Source organism: Anopheles ziemanni, chromosome 2, assembly GCF_943734765.1.
Source record: "Anopheles ziemanni chromosome 2, idAnoZiCoDA_A2_x.2, whole genome shotgun sequence".
Classification (NCBI taxonomy): domain Eukaryota; kingdom Metazoa; phylum Arthropoda; class Insecta; order Diptera; family Culicidae; genus Anopheles; species Anopheles ziemanni.
In genome coordinates this window covers 76,100,589-76,127,682 of record NC_080705.1, presented here as the reverse complement: position 1 = coordinate 76,127,682, position 27,094 = coordinate 76,100,589, and the positions used below count along the sequence as shown (strand labels likewise).

Sequence of the window (27,094 nt, the reverse complement as noted above, 5' to 3'; positions counted from 1 at the left end):
CCCGAAGGTGTTTTATTTTACATGGTTAGATGAAAAGTTTTGCTTAATGGGAGACCAGCTTTAGCTTTTATCCATTGCTTAAAAAAATTAAATCGATTGATGGATTGTACGTTTTGTTTAAAGACTCCAAAGAAGTTCAGAAGCTCGTAATACATCTATACAAGTTAACCTGCTGAGGTTGATATTTGACTACGCAGAAAAGAACTAATAAAATTGATAAAAAAAAACATGTTTAATAATGTCATCCATAAAAAAAGCAATTAAATAGGTCTGAACGTACGCATAATTAGATCCCCGTTTTCATTGTTTCATTTTATTTGCATTTTCTGTGGAACCATTCTGCCTTATGTTTATAACTTTGTCCTATTCTCGGAAAAGGATCACCTCCTGCCGATTACGGAGCCACCGTTGTCGTCGTCGTGCGTACTTTTCGCGTTTGTGGCGTGCACGTGGTACGGGCAGTCTGCGCAAATGCCACTGAAAGCAGGCTAAGAGCAATCACGACGATGGCGAGTAGCTTCATGGTGTCGGAACTGGGTATTAGTATTCGGCGACTAGCTAAATCAGCACGACACGTCTGCGATTCGATTTACACTAACTTTCGTGTAGCCCACGCAATGATCTAAATAGCCACGAAAACGCTACGCAGCGTTCTGATCGATCGCCGGAGCCACCTTTTTGTCGCACGTCTGTGCAAACACACATCCGTTCACGAATACGAAAAACGAGAGATGTTGATGATGAAACTGTTCACAAACAAATTCCATCAACATTTGAAGGATTCACATTCTGAGGCAAGAACGAACGTTGTTCATGAGACACAAGGGAATCTTCTTTCCTTGAACTACAAAACCCTCGAACCCTGTGCTTAACATTGACGCCATATTGGGCGTTAGACCATTCGTATGCTAGCTTAACGACCTATTTTGAACGATAAAACCAAATTTTACACAACAAACGAGTAGGGTGTAGCGTATTGGCCTTCGGCACGCTCCGCCTTACGATTCATAAATGTCGTCATACGACAGATTTGCAAACAAATGACGAACGCGATACCGACCAACTGGAAAAACATGGAGTAACGACGTGGTACAGTCGAGATTCTTCTACATATTGGGATGCGATTTTGGGACTAAACCATCCACTTTGGACAGTAATATCTCATGTATGTACTGATACTCAAAACTTAAAACAATAAAAGTGTTACAACGACAATTCTATGAATATTTTGATAGAGCTTTATTGCATCCAAAGTGCAGCGACAAGTACACTTACAGGTATAACTTTACGCACTAATAATTTCCATAACAAAATATGCCGCTCTAATGTCTTTTACACAAAAGAAAATGATCGTACATCGATTTCTTTACCATTTCTCCGCCGGCATTCTAACTGCATTTGTTGGCATCGCTTTATCTCTATACAATTTTACTAACACAATATTAATCTCGATAAATATTTTCAGTTACTAAGCCTAAATGAACTGCTTAACAGCTTCATAAGGATGATATGGGTTTGCGATCAAACATTCCTACTTATTTTACATGCTAGTAGATTTAATTAAGCACAAAGCGAACACAAATATCTCTACAAATAAAGAAAAACCAACCATATGAACGATAGCGACAAAAGGTGGTGGTTCTAAGAAGGCCACACGGACGGGGTAAGATCGACTCATCGGGCGATTGGAGGGCGGAAAAGCATCATTAGCCATCCGAGACAAACACGACTAGAAAAAAAACCAACCAACGCAGTACGGGAGGGCGCGTTTTAAACAAATCTCAATCGGCTTGGATTGGAAAATGGAAAGGTAACACAAACGGTCTTCTCCTCTTGCAGAGAGTAGTGCACACTTGCCTGCACTTTTCCTGCACGAATATATCACTGCACCACTGCCGCCGATCGTTTACTTTTACCTTCTTCAATCAGCTTGTGGCAGAGGGCTCGGTAACGCTCGTATTTCGCCCGATATATTTCCGTTTCGGACTTGAAAGAGAATGGAAAATGAACGACTTCATTGTTAATCAAGATTCACTAAAAGGACACATTTTGATTAATTGTTTGTTCAACTTACATCAGCCTCCGTTTGCACTCCGATTTCACACTTGATCGTCGATGCTTTTCCTACCGTCTGTCGATGAATCTGGGCACAGCGGGTTTCAGTTTCCTTCAGCTGTTGCTTCAATTTTAGACATTCATCCTGCAATAAAATAAGATTACCGAGTTTAACCACCATTAGGTCTTAGTGTTCAACCATCAATCTGCTCCGTACCATCCCGTACCTCCATGTTTCGGTTCACGTTCGTGCTTTCGTTCTCCTTTTCCGCTATACTCTGGCCAAGGCTCACAATCCTCTCGTTTCGCAACCTGCAGAGCTGTTTCATCTTTTGATATTTTTCCATCAACTTGTCGTACTCATTCTGCTGCTCGTCGCAGCGGCTCTGCAGGGCGGCAACCGTCTCCATTGTTGCTCCATTCCGAGCGGGTGTCCCGGTCGAGGCAGCGGGGGAGCGTGTGGTTGACACGATCGACACTGAAACGGCCGCCGTAGTAGCTTTCTCCTCCGGATGGTACGCCTGTACTGCCTTGTCGCAGCGTGCATTCTGCTGCCGACTGTGGCGCATGCACTGCGTGCAGTGCCGTTTGCGATCCTTGCGCTCTCGATCGAGCTCGGCCAGCACTTCTCGCAGCTCCTGCTCGACCTGTACCTTTTCGCGGTTGTGCTCATCCATTTTGCGGCGCATCTCGGTGATTTCATTTTTCAGCGGGTTCGCCGACGAGATGAGCTTCTGCGTGTTGAGCTGACAGTCCTTCAACGTCAGCTTGTTACGAAGTTCCTTGATCTGTGCGTCCATTTCGAGACAGCCACAATTTGTCGCTGGAAAATGGGAGAGAAAAAAATAAGCAATTTAAAAAAACCTCCCTTTAGCCAATATTGTCAACGTACAGGTGGGATCGGTCATCGTAGCCACTTCCTTGCTGTTAAAGATCAACCCGCGCCGATCGTCGTGCGTGCTCTGGCGGCGGGATTTGCGCTCCTTGTCCGTCGTACGACGCAGCTCGTCCACCTCTTTCGCAAGCGTCTGATGTTTGAACCGCAGCTGGTCGTATGCCCGCTCGAGAGACCGCTTCTGGTGGACCGTCTCTTCGCGCACCTTCTCCACCTCGGTCACCTTTCGGCGGAGTTGCGTGATTTGCTCTTCCTTCTCGTTGAAGCTGGACTCGTGCCGCATCGTGGCCATCTCGTCGCGCATTCGAGTAATCTCCGTTTCGAGTCGTTGCAGCTCGTCGATCCGTTCCTGCAGCTGCTTCCCCTTGAGGCCATCGATTTGACGCGCTTCGTTCAGTTGCTTGAGCAGATCTTCGTTTTCACGGCGCAACGCTTGAACCACACGGCCATCGCCAAGCGAAGGGCGCCCGGTTGCCATGAAGCTTTCCAGCTCCTTCTGCTTTTCGTCCAGCTCGCGCCGAAGGTTGGCCGATGTTTGGCGTTCCTGCTCGTACCGTTCGTTCTCCAGCTTGCTGTCCAGGCTTTCGAGTGCGGTCTTCAGCTCGCGCAGCTCACGCTCCAGCACATCTCGCACACTGGACGATTCAGTAATGTCCGCCTCCAGCCGACCCCGCACGGTAGTGCTTTCCTCCAACGCTACCCGAACGTCCTGCAGCTCCTTTTGGGCGGTTTCGTGACGTTGCTGATAGTCGTAGAATTTCGCCGACGCTTCATCCAGCTGTCGGCGCAAGGTTTTCGCTTCCTGCTCGTGTTTGTGTGCCGCATCTTCATGGGCTTGTTTTTCCCGCACCAAAGTGTCAATCGTTTTGCGCTGCGCAGCCTCATTCCCATCCATCTGCTCCTCCAGGTTGACCAACTTTCCGGACAGTTCCTGCACCGCCACCGTCAGATCGTTGTTTTCTCTACGGAGCTCCTCCCGGAAGGATTCCATTTCCTGCTGCTTTACTTCAAGATCCAACGTTCGACGGTTGTTTTCTTCAAGCTGCCTCGTCAATCTACCTTCGGCCTCCAGCAGTCGCTGCTTCTCGTCCTCGAGTGCAACGATGGCACGCTTCTGAGTCTCGATCTCTTCCGTCATCGATCGAATACGAGCGTCTTTGGATTGCTCGCTATCATCGTGACGTTGTTTCTCGGCCAGCAGCTCACGGCGAACCATTTCCAGCTCGGCCCGTACCGTCGTTAGATCTCGCTCGAGTTGCGCCACAAGACGTTCGGATTCGTCGCGACAGGATCGCAACTTTTCCAACTCTTCAAGCTCCGAAGCTAGCCGCTGCTTGAGCGATTCCTCGCCCTCGAGCTGCTCCTTCAGAAGGGATTCGTTTTCCGACAGCAATTGATCGACGGTTTGCTGCAGTGAGTCGAGTTCCTTCACCAGGGAGTCGTTCCTAGCCTCAAGCTCCTTGCACGTGCCGTTCTGTTGTTCCACGAGGCGGATCTGTTCCGCTCGCAGCGTTTCCAGTTCGGTGATATACCGAAGGATTTCCTGCTCTCGCTCCTCAACCTGAAGCGCTAATGCGTCCCTTCCATGCCTCAACTCGTCCAACTGTTGTTCAAGCGTTTGTTGCCCGGCCAAACGTTCTGCCTGCTCGTTTTCAAGGAAGCGTTTTTCTTCCTCTAAACGAACCAGCGTCGACTTCAACTGGCTTATTTGTTCTACTGCCAATTGCTGGGCATCCTGCGCCGTTTTACTGCTCAGTTTTTGCTGCTCCATGAGTTCATCCTTTTCCTTTTGGGCGGTTTCCAATGCAACAACATATTTACATATGTCTTCTTCTTTCTCTTTGAGCCTTTGTTCAAGACACGCAGTACCCTTCCGCAACTCTTCCATCTGCTCGGCACGTGTTTCATGCTCCTTCCGATGTTCACCCGAATGACGCTCTAGCAAATCCTGTTTTTCCTCCGTAAGACTTTCGATCGTTTTCTTCGATGACTCAATGTCTTCCATCAGCTTTTGACGGATGTTCTCAAAGTTTTCCTTTTCCTTGTTGTGACCTTCAACCAAAGCGGAGTGTTCCGTTCGGGCCGCTTCAAGGCCCTTCACATGTCGTTGAACCTCCTGTTCCAACTCAACTATACGTTCTTCCATGGTTTTCTGTGCAAGCTGCGCTTTTTCTATCGTTTCCCGCCCATTGGCTTCCTGCTCGCTTATGCTGGCCATTTGTTTCTTAAGCTGATCAATCGTTTCCCTGGACAGTTCGATCTCTTCCTCGTACTTTCGGTGAGCTTCGTCATACGTCTCCTTATCGACCTTTTCCTTTTCCATCAGTGCCGTGTACTCCTTCTGAATGGTTTGTAGTTCAGTACGGTAGCTTTCCACCTCCTGCTGCAGCTCGTTCACACGTCGCTCCTGTGTGTCGTACGTTTGCCTAGCCAGGTCCAACTCCTCCTTCAGGGCACACCGTTCCCGGTCACTGACGTGCTGGCGATCCTCCTTCGCCTGAGTAATCAATTCCTCCAACCGGGCGTCCTCCCGCCGAAGCTCCCCATTTGCCTGTTCAAACGATTCCTTTTCCTGCGAAAAGAGTTGAATTTGCCTGTCTCGTTCGGTTTCGGCCGCGTGCAGTTCCTTCTGACAAGTTTCCATTTTCTCCCGCAATGTATTCACCTGCTGCTCCAGGTTCTCCTTTTGGCACATAAGGGTTTCCATCATCTTCGGGTCTATCTGATCGCGGAGATTTTCTTGTGCATTTTTCTGCAAAAGCTCCATCTCATCCGCCAGGCGGGTTTTTTCTTTTGCCAGAGCTTCCATTTCCGCACGCTGCTTCTCGATCGTGCAGCTGAGATCCTTCGTTTGCTCGGCAAACATTTTCTCCAAACCATCCTTTAAATTCGCCCCATTTGCTAGCTTTACTTTCAGTTCATCGATTTCTATACGCATTTTTTCCGTTCGTGAATTTGCTTCACCGAGACTCTTCATTACCTCATCGCAATTGGTGGTGAGTGTGCGTTTCTCCTTTTCCAACGTGTCCACCAGTGTAACCTTCTCCTCTAATGCTTTCTTTAGCGTGACAATCTCTACTCGCAGTGCCTCACCAGTCCGGTGCAGTTCTTCTTTCTCGTTAGTCGCTCTTTCGAGCGTTTCCTTCAGTACGGCTATTTGCTTCGAGAAATCCGCTTCATGCGTTTCCGCCTCCGACTGTTCCGTGCTATGCTTTAGTTGGAGCGCCTCGAACTCCTTCCGGAGCTCCTCACTTTCCTGCATCTGATCCATCAGTTGAGTGGACATTTCGTCGTACTCGCTCGTCTGTGCCTCGAACTTTTGCTTCCAACCTTGCAGTTGCTTCTCTAGCTGCGCGATCGTTGCGATTTTACCATCCAACTGTCGTTTCACCTCGTCCAGCATGGTCCCATTGGTGTTCTTTTCCTGTTCGCTCGTGTGCAGGTTTTGCTCGAGCGTTTCAATAATTTTCACCAACTCCTGGACGGTTTGGGCGTCCCCGAGGGTGGTCGCGTTTGGATCGTGATCGATCGTCGATTGATCGTTGTGGGTTTGTGGCGAAACAGTTTCAACATTTTCAATGTCCTCCCCTGACAGTAGCAGTTTGCGTAGGGACTGTACCAGCGAATGGGTGGCGACCTCATCCCCTTTACCACCGGCCAGTACACTTTGAACGGGATGGTGGTGGTGTTGCAGAACCGTTTGCTTAACTTGCTCCAGCTTTCGGTGCTGCTCGAGATAGGAAGCTTTCAGCTGCTCAATTTGTTTGTTACATTCTTCAAGCTGCAGTGAAAATTCATAATTTTGCTAAAACAAAACAAACAAGCAAAGAAATCGGATTAATTTTCGCTATTGACTTCCACCCTGCATAAAGGGTTCGCCCCACCGCACGCACTTCGCTACGTACCATCTCCAGACGCTTCATTTCCTCCCGCTTCTGATCAACCCGGAATCCGTCGGCATTGTTGGGCGTAACCGTTCCGCCGGACGAACCGCGTGCCTCCTGAAGCGATTCGATCAGCTCCTTCTCGCGTGCCTCCGAGCGCTGTCGGAAGCGTTCGTACTCGAACTCGACACCGGTAAGCTGATTGCTGTGCAGTTCCGCCTGCCGTACGGCCGCCTGACGTTCTTTTGCAGCCTGCAGCAGATCGATTTCTGCCTTGCTGACTCGTGCCTGCTGATCTTTCAATTCTATTTCAAGCTGAGTGCATCTGCAGCAGAGAGGCAAGATAATACACGGAGAGAAATGTATTAAATACGGAGGAGGGCATCAAATAAACATGAACTGGGGAGCAACAAAAAAGGCTCCACGTTACGCTTCAAGTATCGAGAATAATGACTATCTTTACCCAGGTTTGCTGAAAACACAACTGCATGTCATCTGATGCTGCACTGGATATCAACAAAATGAGTTGGTTTACAAAATTGAATTTGATTGTCGTTGGCAAAAGTTTTTGGAACTATTTTGGAATTATTATAAACGGATAATTTTTGTTTAGCACATGAGGAATATTTTTTTACTTTTTTAAAAAATTTCATCATGCTATATCACACTACCACCCATTACTCAAATTCGCATTTTTTTTTTGTTTATCAAACAAACATTCCTCTTCAAAACGTTGCCTTGTGGACGCAATTATCACACGCTCGGGTTTTTTGCTATGCCAAACTTGCTCTCCTCGTAGCCGCACACCAACCATTTACACAGTTCATTATCAGCCTCACAATCAACGAACGACGAATCGTGATTCCGTTTATCGCAAGAGGTTGTAATGAAACATCAATCATTCGCATTTTTCATTCGCTGCCCAATCCATACGTCGTGGTGGGTGGTGGTAAATGTGTTACCAAACGCTGTTCTACACTCTGTGCACTCGCGGCAAGAGGGCACGTGAGGCCAAACAATAATATAAGGTTCTTGAATTTCACGACCGTTACACGAACGACGCGACTGGGTGGGGAATGAGCAATTGTTTTTCAATTCAAAACATGCTAGAAACAACTTAAACGTAACAAAACTCACCTTTCCTCCAGCTGTTCTATTCGTTGCTCTTTTTCTTCAATGTCTTCTCTAAGACCGGCTAGCGAATCGTCACGCTTCGATAGCTCCTGCTTCAGGTAGTCCAGCTCGACGGTCTTCTCTAGCTTTGTAAACTCCTGCAGCTCGATCAGCTCTTGTTCCAGTTCCCGGCATCTGACGAAGGTAGATGTATGTTTTGAGATGAAAGTTATAAACGATCGTTTGAGAAACGGGAAGTTGTGGCCCCTTAAACTAAATTCACAATATCCCTTGGATGGTTGATAAATCGATCGCTAGGAAAAAAATTGCTGTTTCTCACTGGTATACAAAACACGGGTGGACTTTACTGTATCGTGGCAAGGGAAACAAAAACAAAACAAAAATCTCTAAACGTCTTCGAGATAAAATCATAGCTTATTTATCGATTAATCTTCTCAACGTCCAGTTTGGGGACCCTTTATGCATTTCTCAAATACTGCTGTGTGTTTTAATTAATGTTTTTCCATGCCTAATGACAATATTTACAATAAAATGATCGAACGAACGATACACCTCCACATTGTGCTGCCCCTCCTCCTATGTTTGTGCTGGATGTTTTAGTTTTATACGTGTTTCTCAAACGACAGTCTAGTTTGCATCGCTAGCCATTTTATTGCGTAGGTAGGCTAGAAGATATACTTCTACTTGCATTTACGACGATTTTCGTGTAAATAGGCCATTTATGACCACCAACAAAAACAGCATACCATTCACTCGACGAAAACAGATCGTCAATGCTCGGGCTTTCAACATCTTCCAGAAACAGATCGTTCTACACGGGCACAAATTTTCGAAAAACACAATTTCTTACACGAAATGCTCACGTACCAAAGAATCACTGTGATTTTTCACCTCATTTGCCTGCTTCATAACAAATGTTTCCGTGTACTTTCGATCAACTGTCGCGACCTGCCGATCTAGTGATCACTCTTTTCGACGTGATCGCGAACAACTGACCGGACCGTCTCTAGGTATTGTTGCACCATACGAAAGCATCAGTGTGCTTGTGCAGCAGTAGCAGCGGCCCCACTGAACACACTTCCTCTCAAAATAAACAAACTTCAGCCGCACCAGCCGCGTCGATTGGAGAGTGAGAAAAGAGCAGTGTTTGGTGTGCGGTTCGTATCGGCACGATTCACGCATTTGTTCCTTCCACTTCGAAAAAACAAACTTAAGTTTATAGAGTGCTGTTGCTAAAGCAACGCAGACAATCTGAAATGAGAAGAGGCGTTTATCACTCTCATCTACCTCACGAGCGCGTGAGCTAAATTGCTCTCCTATTTGAAAGTTTTGTTGCACATGCACTTGTAATTGCACATGCGAATGCCGAAGCAGCATGCACGTCATGCGTGTCGTTGAAGCCGGTAGCATTTTTTTAAATTAAATTTATAGAGTCTCAAAGAAAAAATTTGAATGCAATTGTTTGAATTTAATTTGCTCGACATAATTTCAATGCTGTTAAAAAAATACTTTTCTAAACGATGAACCATGCACTTAGTGCAGTCGCCATCTAATTTTAACTCTAATCGCTTCCAACGTATTTACCGCACATATATTCCCTTCCCCGTTCCAAAAAACGTGAAACCTTCCATCAAAAACGTATACCAAGGAATAGATCGGGGAAGAATAACAAAAATAAACAGAACTAAAAAATACAAGCCACCAGGCACAAGCCAATGACGAGACGACGAGTGCGCGTATTTTTAGGAGTAAATATTCTCCATATGTGTCAGGCCGGCAAATTTGGTACACCGCACACGTCCGTCGTACGCATCCCGAAGCGCGATAAGACGAAACTGGGTGTGGGTAAGGCATGGGAGGTACTACTGGATCTATTTCAGGCTGCAGGAGGATAAATGATTTCGTATCCCGCCGTGTGCGGCACGGTTTGCCTCTCTGTGTAAACAATGACCCGCGCCATAGCCCGTCATAGGTGGCGGAACACCCATTTCACCACGGGTGATGCAAGCAGAAAGGGAAGTAATAAAGCAACTTCCTTCCCATTGCTTCGCCACGGTAGAGGTCGAGGTTAGTCGTTGATGTTCGTCAAGAAGGGCACACATACTGTTTCTGATCGATTATTCGAAAATAAATCTAACTCCATTTGAATCCCTTTCTCCTAACCACTTACCGTTTCTCGTAGTCGAAAAATGGTGGCGAATCGCCGGTCGACGATCGTCTTGTTCGACGTAAGCTCTTCGGTGTGTGCAAGTCGCGTGCCATAGACGATAGCGGGGACAGGGAACAGTGCCCGAAACTGATCTGCTCGCCCGGTACAAACTCGTCGGCACTGAACGGATTCAACAACCCGTTCCCAACTGGCGAAACTGAACGCATCTGGCGTGCCAAAAGGTCCCGATTGTCCAGCAGATTACGGTAAGGGATTTGATCGTAATCTGCGCCCATCAGGGCTAGTGTGGCTTGGAACCCGTTCGCCTGCGGAGTTTCACACCCATCCGCCGATATCGTCCGGATCGCGATGTTTGGCGTCATCCCGTTCGGCACCAGCAGATTCGAGGGTGGTGGTCCCATCAGTGTACCACCTACGGACGCGATTGAAGAGGTCGGTCTGGCTAAGCGAGGAATCTCGGAGGTCGATGGGCACCAGGTACGGCGCCGCGCGTGATCGTTGTTCGTACCCATCGCCTGGTTCGAGTTTATAAGCTGATTCGTACGCAGCGTGATCGCGTTCTGCAGCTCAACCAGGTTGATCTGGCTATTTTTGTTTTGCTCAGATCGCAGCTCGTTTTGAAGGCGCTGGATCTCTCGTTCCAACCGTTTCATCAAGGCAGCGTCACTGAGGATCTCGTTCACTTTCGGCTTGTTCCGAATGTTTTTCGCCCGATTCGCAAAGCAAAGCGTGTAGTACGTCTCTTCGATTGCGGCGGGCGTAATGTTGCAGATCATCGATGTTACCGCATTGCCACCGAGCGAAGCCTGCAGGATGCGGGTTAGCTTCGAGTCGCGATAGTTGATAAACTGTTTGTCAGGATTTTCGCTCAACTTTTGTATGACGCAGCTGAGCGACAGGAGGCTACGATTGATGCAAACGCCCTCCTTGAACCGGGAACCCGTCGCACCGGTTTGGTCAGCCCGTTCGCTGCCAGCTAAATCGACCAAATTGATTATTCCAATCTGGACTGCCTCGTTGTCCGATTCGCCTTCAATCATACGCGATTCGATCATAATACGGAAGATCGTGTGCGACCGGCTCGAGCGTTCGTTCATGTTCGTTTCGCCGATTTTTCGCGCCTTGTTTCCCTTATCCATGTACATGAGGATCTGTTCGGCGCTACTAATGATTTTTTCACTCGAATTCACCGTCACGTCGCCGTATTGATTCTCCACAATTTTCATGTTGGTGTTGCACGTATTCAGCAGATCGTGAATCTTCTCGTTGTAGATCTCGATAAATCCAACGCGTATCAGAAACTGACGCTCTTTGATCTTTTTGATCTCCTCGAAAATTTCCGTCGCCGTCAGCGGCACCACACCGGGTTCCTCCTCGTCACCAATCATGGTGTACGTTTTGCCGGAAGACGTCTGCCCGTAGGCGAATATCGTCCCGTTGATGCCATTCAACGCAGAAAGTATAACCGGCCGGCAGACGGTGTTGAAGAGATCCTTTGACGACGCAGTTTCATCGAAGATATGGTCTAAAGTATTTGAACAATATAAATGTACACTTTCGCTACCCAACGTACGTGTGTCATTGACCCTCCGTAGGTAAATCCGTACTTACCGAAAACAAAACGATCGTAAGTGCCATCGATATGTGCTATCGTGTTCCCCTTTACGCGCCATTGTGATGTTAGTTTGCTGTCCTTCTCCCGTTTTATCAAAGGCCGTACTTTGATCGAAACTTTTACATTATCCGACATCTTGGCAATGATGCTTATTTCGGGTTATCACACGGATTACATGGACACTTTTTGATATGTTGCACAAATTTGCTGTAACGGTAAAGTTATTGAAAATCGGAACACAAAAAGAATGTTGATGTAAATTATTAGTTGTACCAATTATTTATTCAAGTTCCACCGCACTACAGCACTATCAACAAGATTTTTGCAATTTTGGCACAAATTTCCTAAAACTCGACTCCTTGATCAACATCACACGATTAGACAAAACATGCTACTCACAATCAAAGGAAGTTTACACAAATTCGCCTTTGTGATTGGAATTCAATCGAATTGATTGGTTATATTGAAAGGATTACACGAACGTACCCTTTAATAAATATAACACAAGCGATTAAAACGCAAAACAATGGTGCTAAAAATGCAGAGCTACCGGGTACGTCTAACACAAACTTTTATTCTTTTTCAACTGTTCATCAACGACTGATCTGAACTAACGAACTTTGACAGTTTAATTTCATGCAGAATAAAATTTTCAAGCAAACGGCGTGCTGCTTCCCAGTGAAAATAGCACAACAATCACATGAAATTCATTTCAAAATTTATCAATTCCTGTTTCTACAAACTGTCTGAATGAAACCTTGATGTGGAAAATTACTTAATATCTAGCTTCATATTTATGCGATGAAATACTGGGCAATCAGAGATTTAAGCTAATTTTGATTGAGATGCCCAACTGAAACTAAAAACTACAATTTTGACCGTGATGTACTGTGTATGCATTACAAATAATGTAAGCTGTCGAATTTAAATAGAGAATGTACACATTGCACAGTATGTTTGCAAGTTTCATTTATTTTTATATAGTCATGGAGAATCCCATAATAATTTGAAGTTTCAATCCAACTCGGCCCAGTGAAATTTCTCATCAATGTCGGCCATGTTTGACTGGGAACTTCATCTGAGTTTTCTAGTGATGGGGAAACTGAATCCCTACAGGGATTCGAATCTTTCGATTCAAATCCTTTCTGAGATCCGGATCTTCGAATCCGAGTCCCAATCCGTCATATCATACATGCTCATCTAATGCCGATTTTTCATATGATGTGTTTAATTTAATGAATGATTTGCATAAGAATATCAATATAGTTGACATTATTCTTCTAATTGTCTTCAAACAACACGAACAATTTAGTCCTTTTAGGGAATATGCAGACTAACTGATTTACCCGAGTTTATTCCAAGAAGAGTAGCATTTATTATGTTTTAAAAACAATTAAGACAGCGTTATCATTCAAATTGAATCCATCGTGGGTCACTGAAACAGTGAAGCAAGTCCTTTTGATGTTTTTCCGCACTTCCCAGGCGGGTACTTTATCGCGGAACGAACATGTTTGAGGTTCTGATAACATTCTTCAGAAATAGCGCCTCAGACATGGCTGATATAATGTAGTTAAAGCTAGACAGGTCAGCAACTGGTGCGACGAGAAAAGGTCGCGTTGTTGTCGCGTCAATGTTGCTACCGATAATGGCAAAGTTAAACTTAACAAGCCCAAAGTGTTTACTAACGATGCCAAACAAAAACCGTGCGCGTGCAATTGACTGCCTACTACCAACAAAAAACAGCTTGATACCGTCGAATTGGCCCTGAAAACAGTGTAAGCAATGGCACCAACATGGCGCGCTGCAGCTTTATGCTAGTGGTGGGTAAACCAAATCCCCAAATCCGAATCCCAATCCAAGAAACAGTCGGTCCAAGCACTCGGATAATGGACATTCTACTGTATTTCTTTGTAAAAAATAGATTCTAGGAATTTTTCTAGAGCCTAACTTGCAAATCGCGCAAAAAACTCAATCTATGTCCATTGGACATTCTACCCAGCGTTCGATTTGAGTAAATTTAAATCAATTACATTGTCTCTAGATCGACTAGTTATGTGACTAATTCGACTCAAATCATTGTGAGTCGATTCAAACAGTTTAGGATCAAGTCAGAATCGAATCAAATCGAGTCCCAAACAAATCAAATCTGATTCGAGTCCCAATCGAATCAAATCTTTAGAATCCGTCAAAAGGGATTCGAATCTTTAGAATCCGTCAAATGGGATTCGAATCTTTAGAATCCGTCTAGGGATCGAATCTTCGAATCTTCCGAGTCCCGATTCTGCCAACACTAGAGTTTTCAGAAAAGTACATTCGCCAGTCGGAGTGCTAAATTAGCAGAAGTACCAAAGCTAGAGAAAAAGCGACCGGTGGTTTTTTGGCTCAAGGTAATTGCACTGGATCCGTCCATTTCTTCCAGAAAACGAAAACAAACTCGGTTGTGTGCACTTTTCCTACTGGTTGAAAGTTTCCGTCTACGTTCCTCAAAAGAAAAAAACCAATGAACAGAATCATCCGAGATTGCTACGGTGGTGCGTGCAAAAAATGGTTTTAACAAAATTGCTCATAGCACCTAGCCCTGCCTTTGCTAATGACTAGTGCCGTTGTATCGTGTATGAAAGGGATTGTTGGCACAAGTTTGTGAGGGGTCAGTGCTATTGAATTTGCGTATCCTCCATGCCTGGTGGAAGCACTCGGCGGTGTCCAATTTTGACAGCTACGCTAATGCTATCATGGTGTACTGCTGAAAAGAGAAAAATTACATAATTTGCGCTTCAAGCAGCGTATTTCTATCCGTTCGACAGACGATCGATGCCAGACCCGTGATTCTTTCGGCTTGGTGATGGGAGAGGTCATATACAAGCAATTATTACATCTGTCCCATTGCAATATCTTCACAAAAATGCCCCATTCCTTTGCTGGGTTATGTAAGCAGTCTCCGATGAGGTCAAAACCAAACCCAGCCAAAGGGTTTACGAACGGCGATGTCCTTGAAGGGTGCGGGCTAGAGGGTTGCGAAAAGGGGAGGTCATTTTTAGGTTGGATGCTTTTATACAGGATGAAACAGAGTCATACGACGATGACCATAAGCTAATGGGAACGACAGCCCAAAACATCGACGGCGTCCCGAGCTGCAGCGTTCCACCAATTCATCGTAATCGGCCATCGAAATGCAGCGGTCTCAGATATACGTGCGGGAATTTAATTACTACCCGAGTAGTCAAATTTCTAACCTAGCACAGATCTCCTTTAATCTCCATGCCTCATGGAGGTTTGCTCGCGATGGAGGAGAGATAGAGGGAGAATAACATTAACGGGATGTGGAATTGCGCGGATCATTCCTTGAATGTCCAGTGCAAATCAACGCTCCTATCGCTCTGCGTCTCTAAATCTGAATCAGAGAGTAATTATTTGATCTTCCTTGAACCAAATTCGAAGAAAAATTCACGTCTCAGTAAATATTTTTCAGGACGTTGCGAAGATTGAGAAAGAGCAGAAGAGAGACAGAGATCAGGGGTGCACAAGAAAAAGATCTGCACCTGTTTGGCCAGCCCAAAACAAGAGTGTGCGTGCACCGGCCATCGCACCCCAATTGCACGAAGGGCAAAGCAGGCAACGGCAGCGAGCGGCCAGCGGACGGGACGGATCAATCCATCAACGGATCAGGCTGACTTTTTGCTGTGCAACGGATCACCAGGTGCTAGAGATATAAAAGAGTAATGTAGTATTTCTATCTTATCTTGCTCTGTTACTTTTTAATCGAACATGCAACTTACTCACGATCCTATGGTAAAGTAAATGTCCCGGCATAATGACCAAACAAAATCACGACAAAAAGAGCACAAACGTGAGCGTATTCTCCACTTTCTTTCGATCTTGGGACTAAACTAAACCCTGCCGAATGGAAGGTGGAGTATGTCGCATGAACACCTTTGTGTATCGATTTGGATTTGAAGAGTTCCGGGACGTAGCGCCATCTTTGGATGGTGTGTACATTCGATTACGTTCGCTTGCGCTTATCGGTAGTGTACGCTACTTTTCCAGACTGTCCGTCGCCCATCATCGTTGCTGCTGAAAAATGATGAAAGCGCCGGAGGAAGAGGATGATGCGGCCAGCCAACAGCAGCACAACCCGCAAGAAGTGCCGGAGGCTCCGGCGTGGCCTTCTACCGAAAAGTCAGCTACGTCTCGCCAGGAGGATAAACGCGACGAACTGCAGGGGTCTTCGCGTAGCGGCAGCTATTATTCGTCCTCTCATCGTGATCGTGATCGTTATCAGCGTGAACGAGATCGAAGTTATCGGGATCGCGAGCGGGATCGTGATAGAGATCGTGACCGTGATCGGGATCGTGATCGTGATCGCGACTATCGGGACCGAGGCTATGGTAGCAGCCGGTACCGCGATAGCTACAGGGAGCGAGATGATCGTCACGATAGTCGGCGCGATCGTCGCGATCGGCGTAGTAGAAGCCGCGAGGAAATTAGTAGGGGTCGCAAACATTCCAGTAGAAGCCGATCTCGCTCAAAAGAACGACGCGGACGTGATTCTCGTGACCAGCGTGGTCGCCATCGGTCACCACGGGACGATCGTTCCCACGGTGAATCGTCCACTCGCGATGTTCCACGTGAACGAGTGCCACAGGACAGATTATCAGCGGAAATCGAGCAAGAACTGGCCAATCTAAGACGGCAACACGATCTAAAGGAGTCGCTAAAGAAAGATCATACAAAAGGAGGAGGAGGAAAGGTGGACCCAAAAAAGCCTACACAACAGGGTGGAAAGGCTACCAGTAAGCCACAAACCGGTGCCAAAAAGGTCGTGCCCGCTTTTACCGTGGTCAAACCGCAGAAATCGGAAACCTTTGTACCGTATGACGTGGAGCTTAATGTCAACACGGACGGCGAGTACGTGCCAGAGATACAGACAGAAGAGGAACGCATCGAGTTCCAGCGTAAGATGCAGGAAAAATTGCAACAACATTTGGCAGCAGAAGGCAAGCTGTATCCTCCACCCACGAAACCCAAATCTGAGCAGCCACTGCCAACGGCCGTGTCTGGTTTCGCGAATGATGGGTCCTTTTTGGAGATGTTCAAACAATTTCAACAGCAGGTCGTTACGGCTCCTGCCGTGATGCCGATAGCTGCTGTGCCGCTTGTCCAAGGAAGCACAAGCATTGCACCAGATAAATCACTAATCTCCCCGGCCGCAGCCGTTGCTGGTCCGAAGATGGGTGTTGCACCGCAAATTCCGCTAATGGCGGGCTCATTTTCGGTAGGCACACCGGTTGGGGCCGTGTTACCAGGGATAAAAACCGTACCATCGGTGAAATTATCGACGATAGATAAAGAGCCACCACCGCCTCCGTTGCCCGTGTTCGGACGTCGTCGGGGAGGTAAAATTCTCAAGACCGGTCTCGTCAAGAAAGTACGACCGATCGAAGAGTCGGCTGCCGAGACGCCAAGCGATCCGTGGTCGCTCTACCTGCAGGAGGTGAAGAAGTATAAGAGTGCCTCCTGCGACGCGGATTCCAAAACGCGACCACTAGTCAAGTAGGAAGTGCGGGGGCTCGTCGAAGGATTGGCAGTGGGTTATATCATAACAGTTTTGTGGGCATTTGATCGAAGGCGTGTAATATGAACTCATATCGTTGTATGATGGGTATTTTCCCCGTTTTTTGGGTTTTGGGTTCACATGTGTACTCAAATAACGACAAAGCGTTGCTCTATTATATCTCCCCGAGCAGCGTGTTTATAATGTTTGTGAAGACTTAACGTGTACATAATAATTTATCCGTTTTTCTGGTACTATAAAATCTATCTCGACCGACATGGGTTTCAACTTTACATTGGAATCTTGTCACTTTGATACTAACCGTAGCGTAGGAAACAGTGCACACGACCGCAGTGATCGTTTTTGGGGTTTTCAAACTGGACACACCCTCGGGCGACGATAATTTTGATTGGACCCTACTACTATCCCCCTATTCGCAGTCGAGAAGCAGCACTCCCGCAATCGCGTTTCTTTCCCCGGCTAAAACAACCCGGCCAGCACAGCAAGAAGATGACGTACGAACCGAAGACAGCCCCGTTCGATCCGCGTTTCCCGAACCAGAACCAGACTAAGTACTGCTACCAGAGCTACCTGGATTTCCACCGCTGCGAGAAGGTCAAGGGCCAGGGTGACCAGGTGTGCAAGTACTTCAAGAACGTCTACTCCTCGATGTGCCCGAACTCGTGGGTGGAGAAGTGGGACGGTCAGCGTGATGAGGGCACCTTCGCCGGCCATATCTAAGATGGAAAGGATGCAGTTGTAGTAGCGCACCACCGTCCCGAACTTTGCCGTCCGCTAGCCGGGCGACGAAAGGGGCGAAACGCTCACACTTTCCTTAGTAAAAACACAACAAGTTCAATGATTCGGAATAGTAGGGTGCCACAACATCATGTGCACTGAGGCAGAAGAAGGAAATTAAATAAAACCAATATTACAAAAAAGAACAGTACTGTTAAAACTTAAATATGGGGTTTTACTACAGAAGATATTCGCAGAAAGAAATTAATGCTGAGCGAAGGTGATTACGATTTATGTTCCATGAGGCTCAGTTAGGTAGAACATGTTTCTAGCTCAGTTCATAAACGTTTTTCATGGTCTTCAGAAATCATAGCAACGGCAGTTTCTAGTCTAGTCAGCTGGTACTTTTCATGTGGGTTGACGTTTCTCGATGAATCCAAGATGTCATCTAGAATCAGCTGTCAAACGATTGGTTTACGTTTTGCTTTCCTAAAATTACATCATATTGTAAGCGGGACGGAATAAGGGGTGTTTCGGCCCGCAAGTAATCAGTGAAAATAGTAAAATAATAACGTTGTTTGTTCATCCACACCACGGCTAAGGAGCACCTATTAGGCACAATGGCACCAGGAGAACCGATGCCTAACCACCATCAAAACGACAAAGAACCGGCGGCACCGTGTCGGACATGCATGGATTTCAAATCGTGGTCGAAGCAGCAACGAAAAACTCTCACCACCTCCAGCAGCAGTAGTGGGACGGGAAGCGTGACGAAAGGGGCCTCCGAAGTAGCGCACAGAAAAACGGCAACACCCGACGATCAACTGGGAGGATCGCCACCCAACTGCCCGATTGATAAGGAACAGCTGGGACGGTACACCTGGAGTTTGTTGCACACGGTGGCCGCATACTACCCGACAAATCCTAGCGAGGCGGAGGAAAAGAATGTCCGAACGTTTTTCACCAGCTTTTCCAAACTATACCCGTGCGAGTATTGTGCGAAAGATTTTCAGCAAGAGTAAGACATTTTCAAATGTGAACATTGTTCGTTCATGGTGTAACCGACAGTTTCCCTCGTCAACAGGTTGAAAGAGATACCACCGGAAACCAAATCCCAACATGCCCTATCACAGTGGCTTTGTCGAATACACAACCGCGTGAACGTAAAATTGGGCAAGCCGGAATTTGACTGTACGAAGGTGAATGAACGATGGCGAGACGGTTGGCTGGACGGTTCCTGTGATTAAGGCAATCGGTTTCGGAATGCGTTAAAGATATACAAAAATTAGACGTTAATGTTTGTTTCCCTTCATTTACAGTGATACATTTAATATTGTATTCGTTTCTTAATTCTATTCGATCAATCGTACAGTATCATTTTCAACAACGACATGGTTTGTCTTCTTTAGTTTCTTTTCAAACTTTTTTTCGAACTTCTTTTCATCATAGCCGGCAGTAAACTGGCGGTATACTTTCAGCACTTTCTTTTTCAACTTGACCAGTTTCATCTGTTTGTTCTTGGAGATTAGTGCATCTCGGATTACTTCATTCCAGTGGAACACGTTTCTTTCATGCGATGGTCCGTTGGTCTCCTCGTCCTGTTCGTGCGTTCCATTGGTACCTTTTGTTTCTTCTGCGTTCAAAAGGGTTATAGCATCTTCACCGGTGCCACCGTTGGTGGTTGCTTTATTCTTCTTCGGTTTTTTCGCGTTTGACTCGTTTTCCTCTGCTTTATTCTTCTTCGGATTTTTCGCGATTGACTCGTTTTCCTCTGCTTTTCGCTTCACGCCGTTCGGGTGGGGATCCGCCGGTTCCTGCTGAACATTGTTCGCTATACTCTGCTGTTCCTGCTTGGTGAGATTTACCTCTTTCTCGATCAAGGCCCAGGCCGCCTCTACATCCGCTCTACGTATGTACTTGATCGAATTACCAAAAAAGTTCAAGAAGCCTTTCTTTTTCTTCGGAATATTATCGTTTCGTTGGATCACTTCAAAGACAGACTTTATGCCCGGCGACAGGGTATTTTGGGTCTCCGTTATCGAACGTACCAGGGCGACCCAGTTCTCCTGCTTCTTGGCACCTTTGTTTTCCTTCGGTACGAATCCTTTTGCAGCATACTTTTCCGCCTCGGTGATGCAGGTCGTATGTGAATCGTACGACTTCCCCAAGAAGTCCTTCAGGCAGTCCATGCAGGACACGTTGATATCGCGCTTGCACCTGAAGACATGTTTGTCTACCACTTGCTTCTTGAGCGACTCGCCGCAATGGTTGCAGATGAAGAACACCATTCTAAATTCACAAGAAAACGGATAACTGCGTGTCGTGAAGCGTGAGGATACTAATTATGCTTGAATTGGAATGCGAGCCGGTTTCTACCTGAAAAGCACGTGTGTTTATGTTTATGATCCTTTCTAGTGTCGGCAGAATCGGGATTCGGAAGATTCGAAGATTCGATCCCTAGACGGATTCTAAAGATTCGAATCCCATTTGACGGATTCTAAAGATTCGAATCCTTTTTGACGGATTCTAAAGATTTGATTCGATTAGGATTCGAATCAGATTTGATTGATTTGGGACTCGATTTGATTCGATTCTGACTTGATCCTAAAACCTGTGGTCACAGCTTTCCGCAACCGCATGCGGTTGCGTTTTTGATCTGTCAAACGAGCACAGTTTTTTGCCAAAAATAATACTTTAATGTTTGAATATACCATTTATATGAGCATACAATCTCATTAAAGTCTACTAGGAACAATATTTACTGTTGAAATATAAAAACGCAAGTTTCTGCGGCAAGAATCAAACTCGTAAGATTTTTTAGTACAGAAACCGCAAGGTCGTGCGTCTGCGGTGACAGCCCATGACAGCTCCTATCTCTCCCATGGGAAAAAACGCAACCGCATGCAGTTGCGCAAAGCTGTGACCAGGGGTAAACTGTTTGAATCGACTCTCAATGATGTGAGTCGAATTATTCACATAACTAGTCGATCTAGAGACAATGTAATTGATTTAAGTTTACTCAACGTTTCGATGAACGCTGGGTAGAATGTCCAATGGACATAGATAGAGTTTTTTTGCCCGATTTGCATGTTTGGCTTTAGAAAAATTCCTAGAACCTTCTTCTTCTTGGCGTAACGACCTCTTGGTCATGCCTGCCTCCGTTAAGGGCTTACGAGACTTGTTTCCCTGTTGTACGTGGATAGTCAGTCCTCTCGTACAGGGGAGGGTCCGGTCTCGGTTGGGATTCGAACCCACGCCGTCGAGGTGGTGAGCCCCAACGCTCATGGGCCGATTTTCTAACCGGCGCTACCGCTCGGCTGTCGTGGACCCCCCTAGAACCTATTTTTTACAAAGAAATACAGTAGAATGTCCATTATCCGAGTTGTTCTACCCAACCAAACCCATTTCATCAGAACCAGACCATTTTTACCGAATTCTGAATCGGATTCTGGGGATTCAGATTGGAATAAACAATTTCCAGACCGACATTGATTTGTTTACATGAAGATGATGATGAGTCCCACCGCTTACCCCTACATAGGATTGAGAGGCACGAAAGTATATTTGTGTTCCTTCCCATGGACGAAAGGTAAATCGCCGAGTCCCGCAAGGTTAACGAGGCACCACTTTCCGGAGTGTAAGAGGATATTTCTGCTCTGTTTGTAGTGTTGACATATGTATGTTGGCATGAATGTACTGTTCATAGAAGCGTCAAATGACAGGAGAAATGTCAAACCGCGATGGTGACAAGGGTGCACCTCTATATGTATGAACTTTGACCATCTGAATAAAAGCACGGCGAACGCTCGGCTCAGTGTCAGTCGTTTGTGTATCAGCCATAAAGGATAACACGCTGGTGTATTTCGTTCAAAGTTCAACAGGTTATGGGCCCAGGTGAAATGGCGGATACGCAACGGTTTATGGTGCCTAAGTTGACCAATCAAAACTACCAAACGTGGAAGTTTAAAATGCAAATGCTCCTCGAGCGTGATGAGCTTTGGTGCACAATTGGCGAAGCAAAGCCGGAACCAGAGACACCGGTATGGAAGCAGAAAGATTCGAGAGCACGTGCAACGATTGGGCTGTGTGTCGACGATAGCCAAGTTGGGCTAGTGCGTGACGCAACGTCTGCAAAAGACGCATGGGATGCCATAAAAGGGTACCATGAAGCGGGATCAGAAGTGTACCTGCTAAAGCGGCTGACGCGCTTAGAATTAGCAGAAGGCGGGGACATAGAGAATCATCTACAAACGTTCTCTAACTTGGTCCAACAAATCGCTGATTTAGGAGAGCCAATACCCAGAAAATGGCAAATAGCGATGTTGCTATGTTCGTTACCGGAATCATACGATCCGTTAACTACCGCATTGGAACAGATTTCCACCAATAATTTAACCCTAGAGTTGGTGAAGAGCAAACTTCTAGCCGAAGGAGAAAAACGACGTGAACGTTCGGGAACAAGTTCGGCAGAAGGCAAAGTGTTTCAAGTGACGACGAAGAACAAAGTGAACAGGAACAAACCAAGTGTAGTGTGCTTTCATTGTGGCAAAGCCGGCCACATGAAAAGAAACTGTCGTTTGCTTAACAGAACAATGCAGGAAGCAAAACACAATTCCGCGAAAGTGACGGTGAGTGACGAAGGACCGGTGGCTTGGACTGCAAGCAAAGGCCTACCAGGAAACTGGTATATAGACAGTGGTGCGTCGCGGCATATGACGAATGATCCAACGTTCTTTGAAATTAAAGTGAATTGTGCGGAAAGTAGTGTCACACTGGCCGATGGAAGCAAGGCGAAAATTGAAGGTGTTGGATCAGGAACCCTAGTATGCGTGACAAAAGATGGCGAACAATTGGCCATAAAAGTTAGCGATGTACTTTATGTGCCCACACTGGAAAGTGGCTTAATATCGGTGAGCTGCCTAGTGAAGAAGGGCATGCGAGTAATTTTCGAAGAAAATCGTTGTCTTATCGAACAAGGAAGACGAGTTATAGCTGTGGCAACAAAACTCGGAAGTCTTTATCATCTGTGTATCATCGGCGAAAATGCGTTGGTGAGTAGAACATCACCAAATCATTGTCTACATTTATGGCATAGACGGCTTGGTCATCGAGACCCACAAGTAATAAAGACATTATTCGGCGATAAGGCGAAGTTGGAAGAACTGAACATGACAAATGTCTGCACGAGTTGTATAGAAGGGAAGATGGCCCGATCCCCATTCAGAAGAACAAACAAAATAAGTGAAAACAAGTTGGACATTGTTCACACGGACGTGTGTGGTCCGTTTCCTCACACACCGAGTGGTCACCGTTACTTCATCACATTTATAGATGATCATTCGAGAATGGCGTTCGTTTACCTTATGCGACAGAAGTCAGATGCTAGTGAAATTATTCAGAATTTCGTGGCCTTCTGCAAGACACAATTCGGGAAAACACCCAAGGCCATACGATCAGACAATGGTGGTGAGTACACCGGAAAGGTGCTGCAAAAGTTCTTCAAAGAGCAAGGTATTATGAGTCAACTAACAGTGCCATACTCGCCTCAGCAAAATGGCGTCGCTGAGAGGAAAAACAGATCACTTCAAGAAATGGCATTGTGTATGTTACAAGATGCACGTTTAGAAAGCAAATATTGGGGAGAAGCAGTACTTACTGCAGCATATACCCAGAATCGACTACCATCGAAAATAATCGGAATGTCACCTTTTGAAAAATGGTTCGGTAGAAAGCCATCCTACAACCATTTCAAAGTGTTTGGATGCGAAGCATGGGTTCAAATACCTAAAGAAAAGCGTGGAAAAATGGAACCCAAGGCAAAGCAACTAAGATTCGTCGGATATTCCATCCAAGAAAAGGCATACAGGCTTGTAGATACTAGCACGGACCGCATTGTGATTAGTCGTGACGTCGTATTCAACGAAGCATCGTGCGAGCAAGGTGATAGTGTTCCTGTTGATGAAATTATACTCGACGTTGATCCTGATCGATACAAACATGATGATGTCGATGAAGAAAGCAACCCGATCAACGTGCAGGAGGAGAATTTTGATACAGCGGAAGAAAACGAGCATTACTCATCGGGCTCAGAAGACCTAGACCAGCCGGTTGCCGATCCATTAACACAGCGATCGACAAGAGGTAAACCACCAGCTAAATTTACCGACTATTTTTTAGGTTTGGTAAGAACGAGTGTGGATGAGCCAGCGTCGTACAACGAAGCCATAACATCCGTGGAAAAGGACAGGTGGATGGAGGCTATCGAAGATGAGTTCCGATCCCTGGAAGCCAACAACACGTGGGAGCTAACGTATCCACCCGAGAACAGCAACATTATCGGATGTAAATGGGTTTTTAAGAAAAAGTTGGACGCGAATGGAAAGGTTGATCGATATAAGGCAAGACTTGTAGCGCAAGGTTTCGGGCAAAGGAAAGGATTTGATTACGAAGAAGTTACTGCACCTGTAGCAAATCAGTGCACATTAAGACTCTTGTAGACAATAGCAGGACAGCAAGCGGTTTGGTTGCGTAGGCTATTGGAGGAAATGGATGTAAAACAAAGAGAAGCAACCATTATTAACGAAGATAATCGTGCGTGCATTGAATTTACTTTGTCAGGTCATGAAAAGAGAAAGTCAAAGCACATAGATATGAAATATCATTATACTCAAGATCTTTGTAACACGAAAGTTATCGAATTAAAGTATTGTGCTTCTGAAGCAATGCTAGCCGACATATTAACCAAACCACTAGGAGCACAAAAGATTAAAGAACTCTCGATAGGACTCGGTATTAGCAAGTTAGTAACGGAATGAACATTAGATTCATGAGGAGGAGTGTTGACATATGTATGTTGGCATGAATGTACTGTTCATAGAAGCGTCAAATGACAGGAGAAATGTCAAACCGCGATGGTGACAAGGGTGCACCTCTATATGTATGAACTTTGACCATCTGAATAAAAGCACGGCGAACGCTCGGCTCAGTGTCAGTCGTTTGTGTATCAGCCATAAAGGATAACACGCTGGTGTATTTCGTTCAAAGTTCAACATGTAGTTCCCCCCGCCAATTACCTTTGGTTGATAATGTGGTGCCACTATCAAGGACAGAAAGGGACCCAACTACAGCGAGATGTGTAGATACTATTAGTTCTTTTCGTACAGCCATGACCACCAATTGTCCTCGTTTACGCGCGCGTGTCTCAAAATTATGTAGACTCATTCATTCTATTAAGTTAAATTTAATAATAAAAATAAAAAGTCCCTGTTCATTTTTTTACTCATAGTCAAAGACCATGTTGACAAATGCAATACTTTTTTTTTTTATGTGGCACGACATCCCCTAGTGGGACAAGGCCTCTCTCCGAAGACAGTTTGTGTGACCGAAAGACGGTATATTATAGATCGGTGGTCAGCCGTTCGTAATACCGGAGGGTGCCAGACTCGAGAGTCGATCCCACACCTGTGGTGTGGTGTTTCCTCGCGCTACCGCTGCGCCATGGGCACCCCCACAATGTGATCGCAAAAATGCAATACTACGGGCTAAAAAACTACAACATTTACTAAATGCATTGCAAGCACATCGTCAGACTACCCGCTTCACGCATACGGCGCATAGGCGTTTGAACTCCCTAAGGTTTCACGCTTGTTTAATCTCTCTTGGCATCCTGTTGTACCATTGTCCTCCTAAAAACAACGAACTTCGAGCGTTCCCAGACAGATAGCCGGGAAGTGTTGGCTCACCGACATTAGGAGTGTGAGTCCTAACTACTATCCTTTCCCCCAAATACGCTGGTACGAGGCGTTTCAAAATTTTGTACACAAAGACCACAGTTCCAAAGGAACACTATCCGCTGCTTGGACCGACTGTTTCTTGGATTGGGATTCGGATTCGGGGATTTAGTTTACCCACCACTAGATTCGAATCCTTGTAGGGATTCAGTTTCCCCATCACTAATTCCGATTCGATGTGCATCCCTTTGGAAACGCACGATTTCTGCGTACGCAGCCAAGAGAAACGAATGCAGCCTATCACTCTGTCTCTGGGAATTCTCCTATTTTAAATTAAACGCTGCCTGAATTGATTTCAACAATTGTTAGTAGTTATTCCTATTAGTTGTATGGTTTAATAGGACAGATCTAGAACCCTTACATTGGAATTAGACGACATAATCCTACGACCTACCAGGTTCTTAGCGTAATTATAGAATGTACTCAATGAAACGTAATTATAGAATACTCCACGTAGAACGTGCCTTTTGTGAATAATGTTTGGTTTTTCTTTTGCAGGATACATATTAATCAAAGATACGATTCCAAGAAGTGCCACACATATACCGACCGTTGACCTTCACGCCTCGTGTAATGTTAGCGTGTACCATTAACACTCTCTTCCTTTACGCCTTCATTGTTCGCCTAAACACTTTTACTTTCTGTTGTTGCTACCACCAGGACTCTTGTCGGTTTTGGGTGAAAAAAAGCTGAACCCTGGACCTCACTAACCTTTAACCGCTCAAATGACCAGTCCATAATCGTTTAATTCTCCTTTTTTGTAGGAGTGTCGCTGCCGTCCGACTACCTTCTCCAAAACACAATAGGACCTGTCACAGCTACGATCTTAGGATGAGTTGAGGATCGTTTGAAGATCACCCGCTCGCACCCATTTGCACCCCATTGGGAGTTCCAATGAAATACATCTTGTATCTTGTATACCCCAAAACAACCTGTATGCCAACCAGGCATCTGGTCTACATTTTCGATACCTTCGGCTGGGAGACCGATTATATAATCGTCGTCGGGCGATAGAAAGGTATTTCGAAGGTATGTTAGGATGATGATGCTTGTGGATGGCATGCCTGGGGTTTACGAAAAAATTGAGGGGAAACATGCTCATTAAGGTGGCCGTTCTCTCGTTGGACGCGAGGTTATCCGGTTGCCGATTTGGAGTTTTACACCGCGCAAAGTTTCGTAAACGAAGAAAGGTTTGATAAAAAAAAAATGCTTCCCTATCCTTCATCAGCACAGACCACTCATTCGCCGGACTCCTCCAAAGC

General features: G+C 45.8%; 5 protein-coding genes across 7 annotated transcripts in view; 3 read left to right on the top strand and 2 right to left on the bottom strand.

Annotated features, from left to right (window-relative positions):
* Positions 1-1,658: 1,658 nt before the first annotated feature.
* On the bottom strand, positions 1,659-11,936 carry LOC131282651 (uncharacterized). Its single transcript, XM_058312173.1, has 8 exons — positions 11,750-11,936; positions 10,139-11,663; positions 7,972-8,142; positions 6,856-7,159; positions 2,948-6,755; positions 2,283-2,878; positions 2,075-2,200; positions 1,659-1,986 (listed from the first exon to the last, which is right to left on the bottom strand). Exons 1-8 carry the CDS (start codon positions 11,886-11,888, stop codon positions 1,882-1,884), a joined length of 6,774 nt encoding a protein of 2,257 aa, XP_058168156.1. The 5' UTR covers positions 11,889-11,936; the 3' UTR covers positions 1,659-1,881.
* A 2,100-nt stretch (positions 11,937-14,036) lies between these two features.
* On the top strand, positions 14,037-18,258 carry LOC131282980 (cytochrome c oxidase subunit 6B1-like). 3 transcript variants are annotated; one of them, XM_058312535.1, is made up of 3 exons: positions 14,074-14,140; positions 15,223-15,450; positions 15,798-17,443. In XM_058312535.1, the coding sequence occupies exon 3, from the start codon at positions 15,832-15,834 to the stop codon at positions 17,305-17,307; it is 1,476 nt and encodes a 491-aa protein (XP_058168518.1). In that variant the 5' UTR covers positions 14,074-14,140; positions 15,223-15,450; positions 15,798-15,831; the 3' UTR covers positions 17,308-17,443. The 3 variants fall into 3 exon arrangements, with proteins under 3 accessions (XP_058168520.1, XP_058168518.1, XP_058168519.1); XM_058312536.1 differs by having other exon boundaries at positions 15,223-15,469; XM_058312537.1 differs by lacking the exons at positions 15,223-15,450; positions 15,798-17,443 and adding an exon at positions 17,745-18,258 and having other exon boundaries at positions 14,037-14,140.
* A 329-nt stretch (positions 18,259-18,587) lies between these two features.
* Positions 18,588-19,432, top strand: LOC131284471 (FAD-linked sulfhydryl oxidase ALR). Its single transcript, XM_058313334.1, has 2 exons — positions 18,588-19,060; positions 19,127-19,432. Exons 1-2 carry the CDS (start codon positions 18,663-18,665, stop codon positions 19,287-19,289), a joined length of 561 nt encoding a protein of 186 aa, XP_058169317.1. The 5' UTR covers positions 18,588-18,662; the 3' UTR covers positions 19,290-19,432.
* LOC131284460 (cell growth-regulating nucleolar protein) lies at positions 19,347-20,410 on the bottom strand. The gene has a single exon (XM_058313323.1). The coding sequence runs from the start codon at positions 20,328-20,330 to the stop codon at positions 19,395-19,397; it is 936 nt and encodes a 311-aa protein (XP_058169306.1). The 5' UTR covers positions 20,331-20,410; the 3' UTR covers positions 19,347-19,394.
* A 1,531-nt stretch (positions 20,411-21,941) lies between these two features.
* The window catches only part of LOC131294367 (uncharacterized), a 56,325-nt gene continuing 51,172 nt past the window's right edge, over positions 21,942-27,094 (top strand). Inside the window, exons 1-3 of the mRNA XM_058322416.1 lie at positions 21,942-22,982; positions 23,415-23,553; positions 23,896-24,384. Of these exons, the coding sequence (XP_058178399.1) occupies positions 21,942-22,982; positions 23,415-23,553; positions 23,896-24,384 (1,669 nt within the window). The remainder of the gene's footprint in view (positions 22,983-23,414; positions 23,554-23,895; positions 24,385-27,094) is intronic.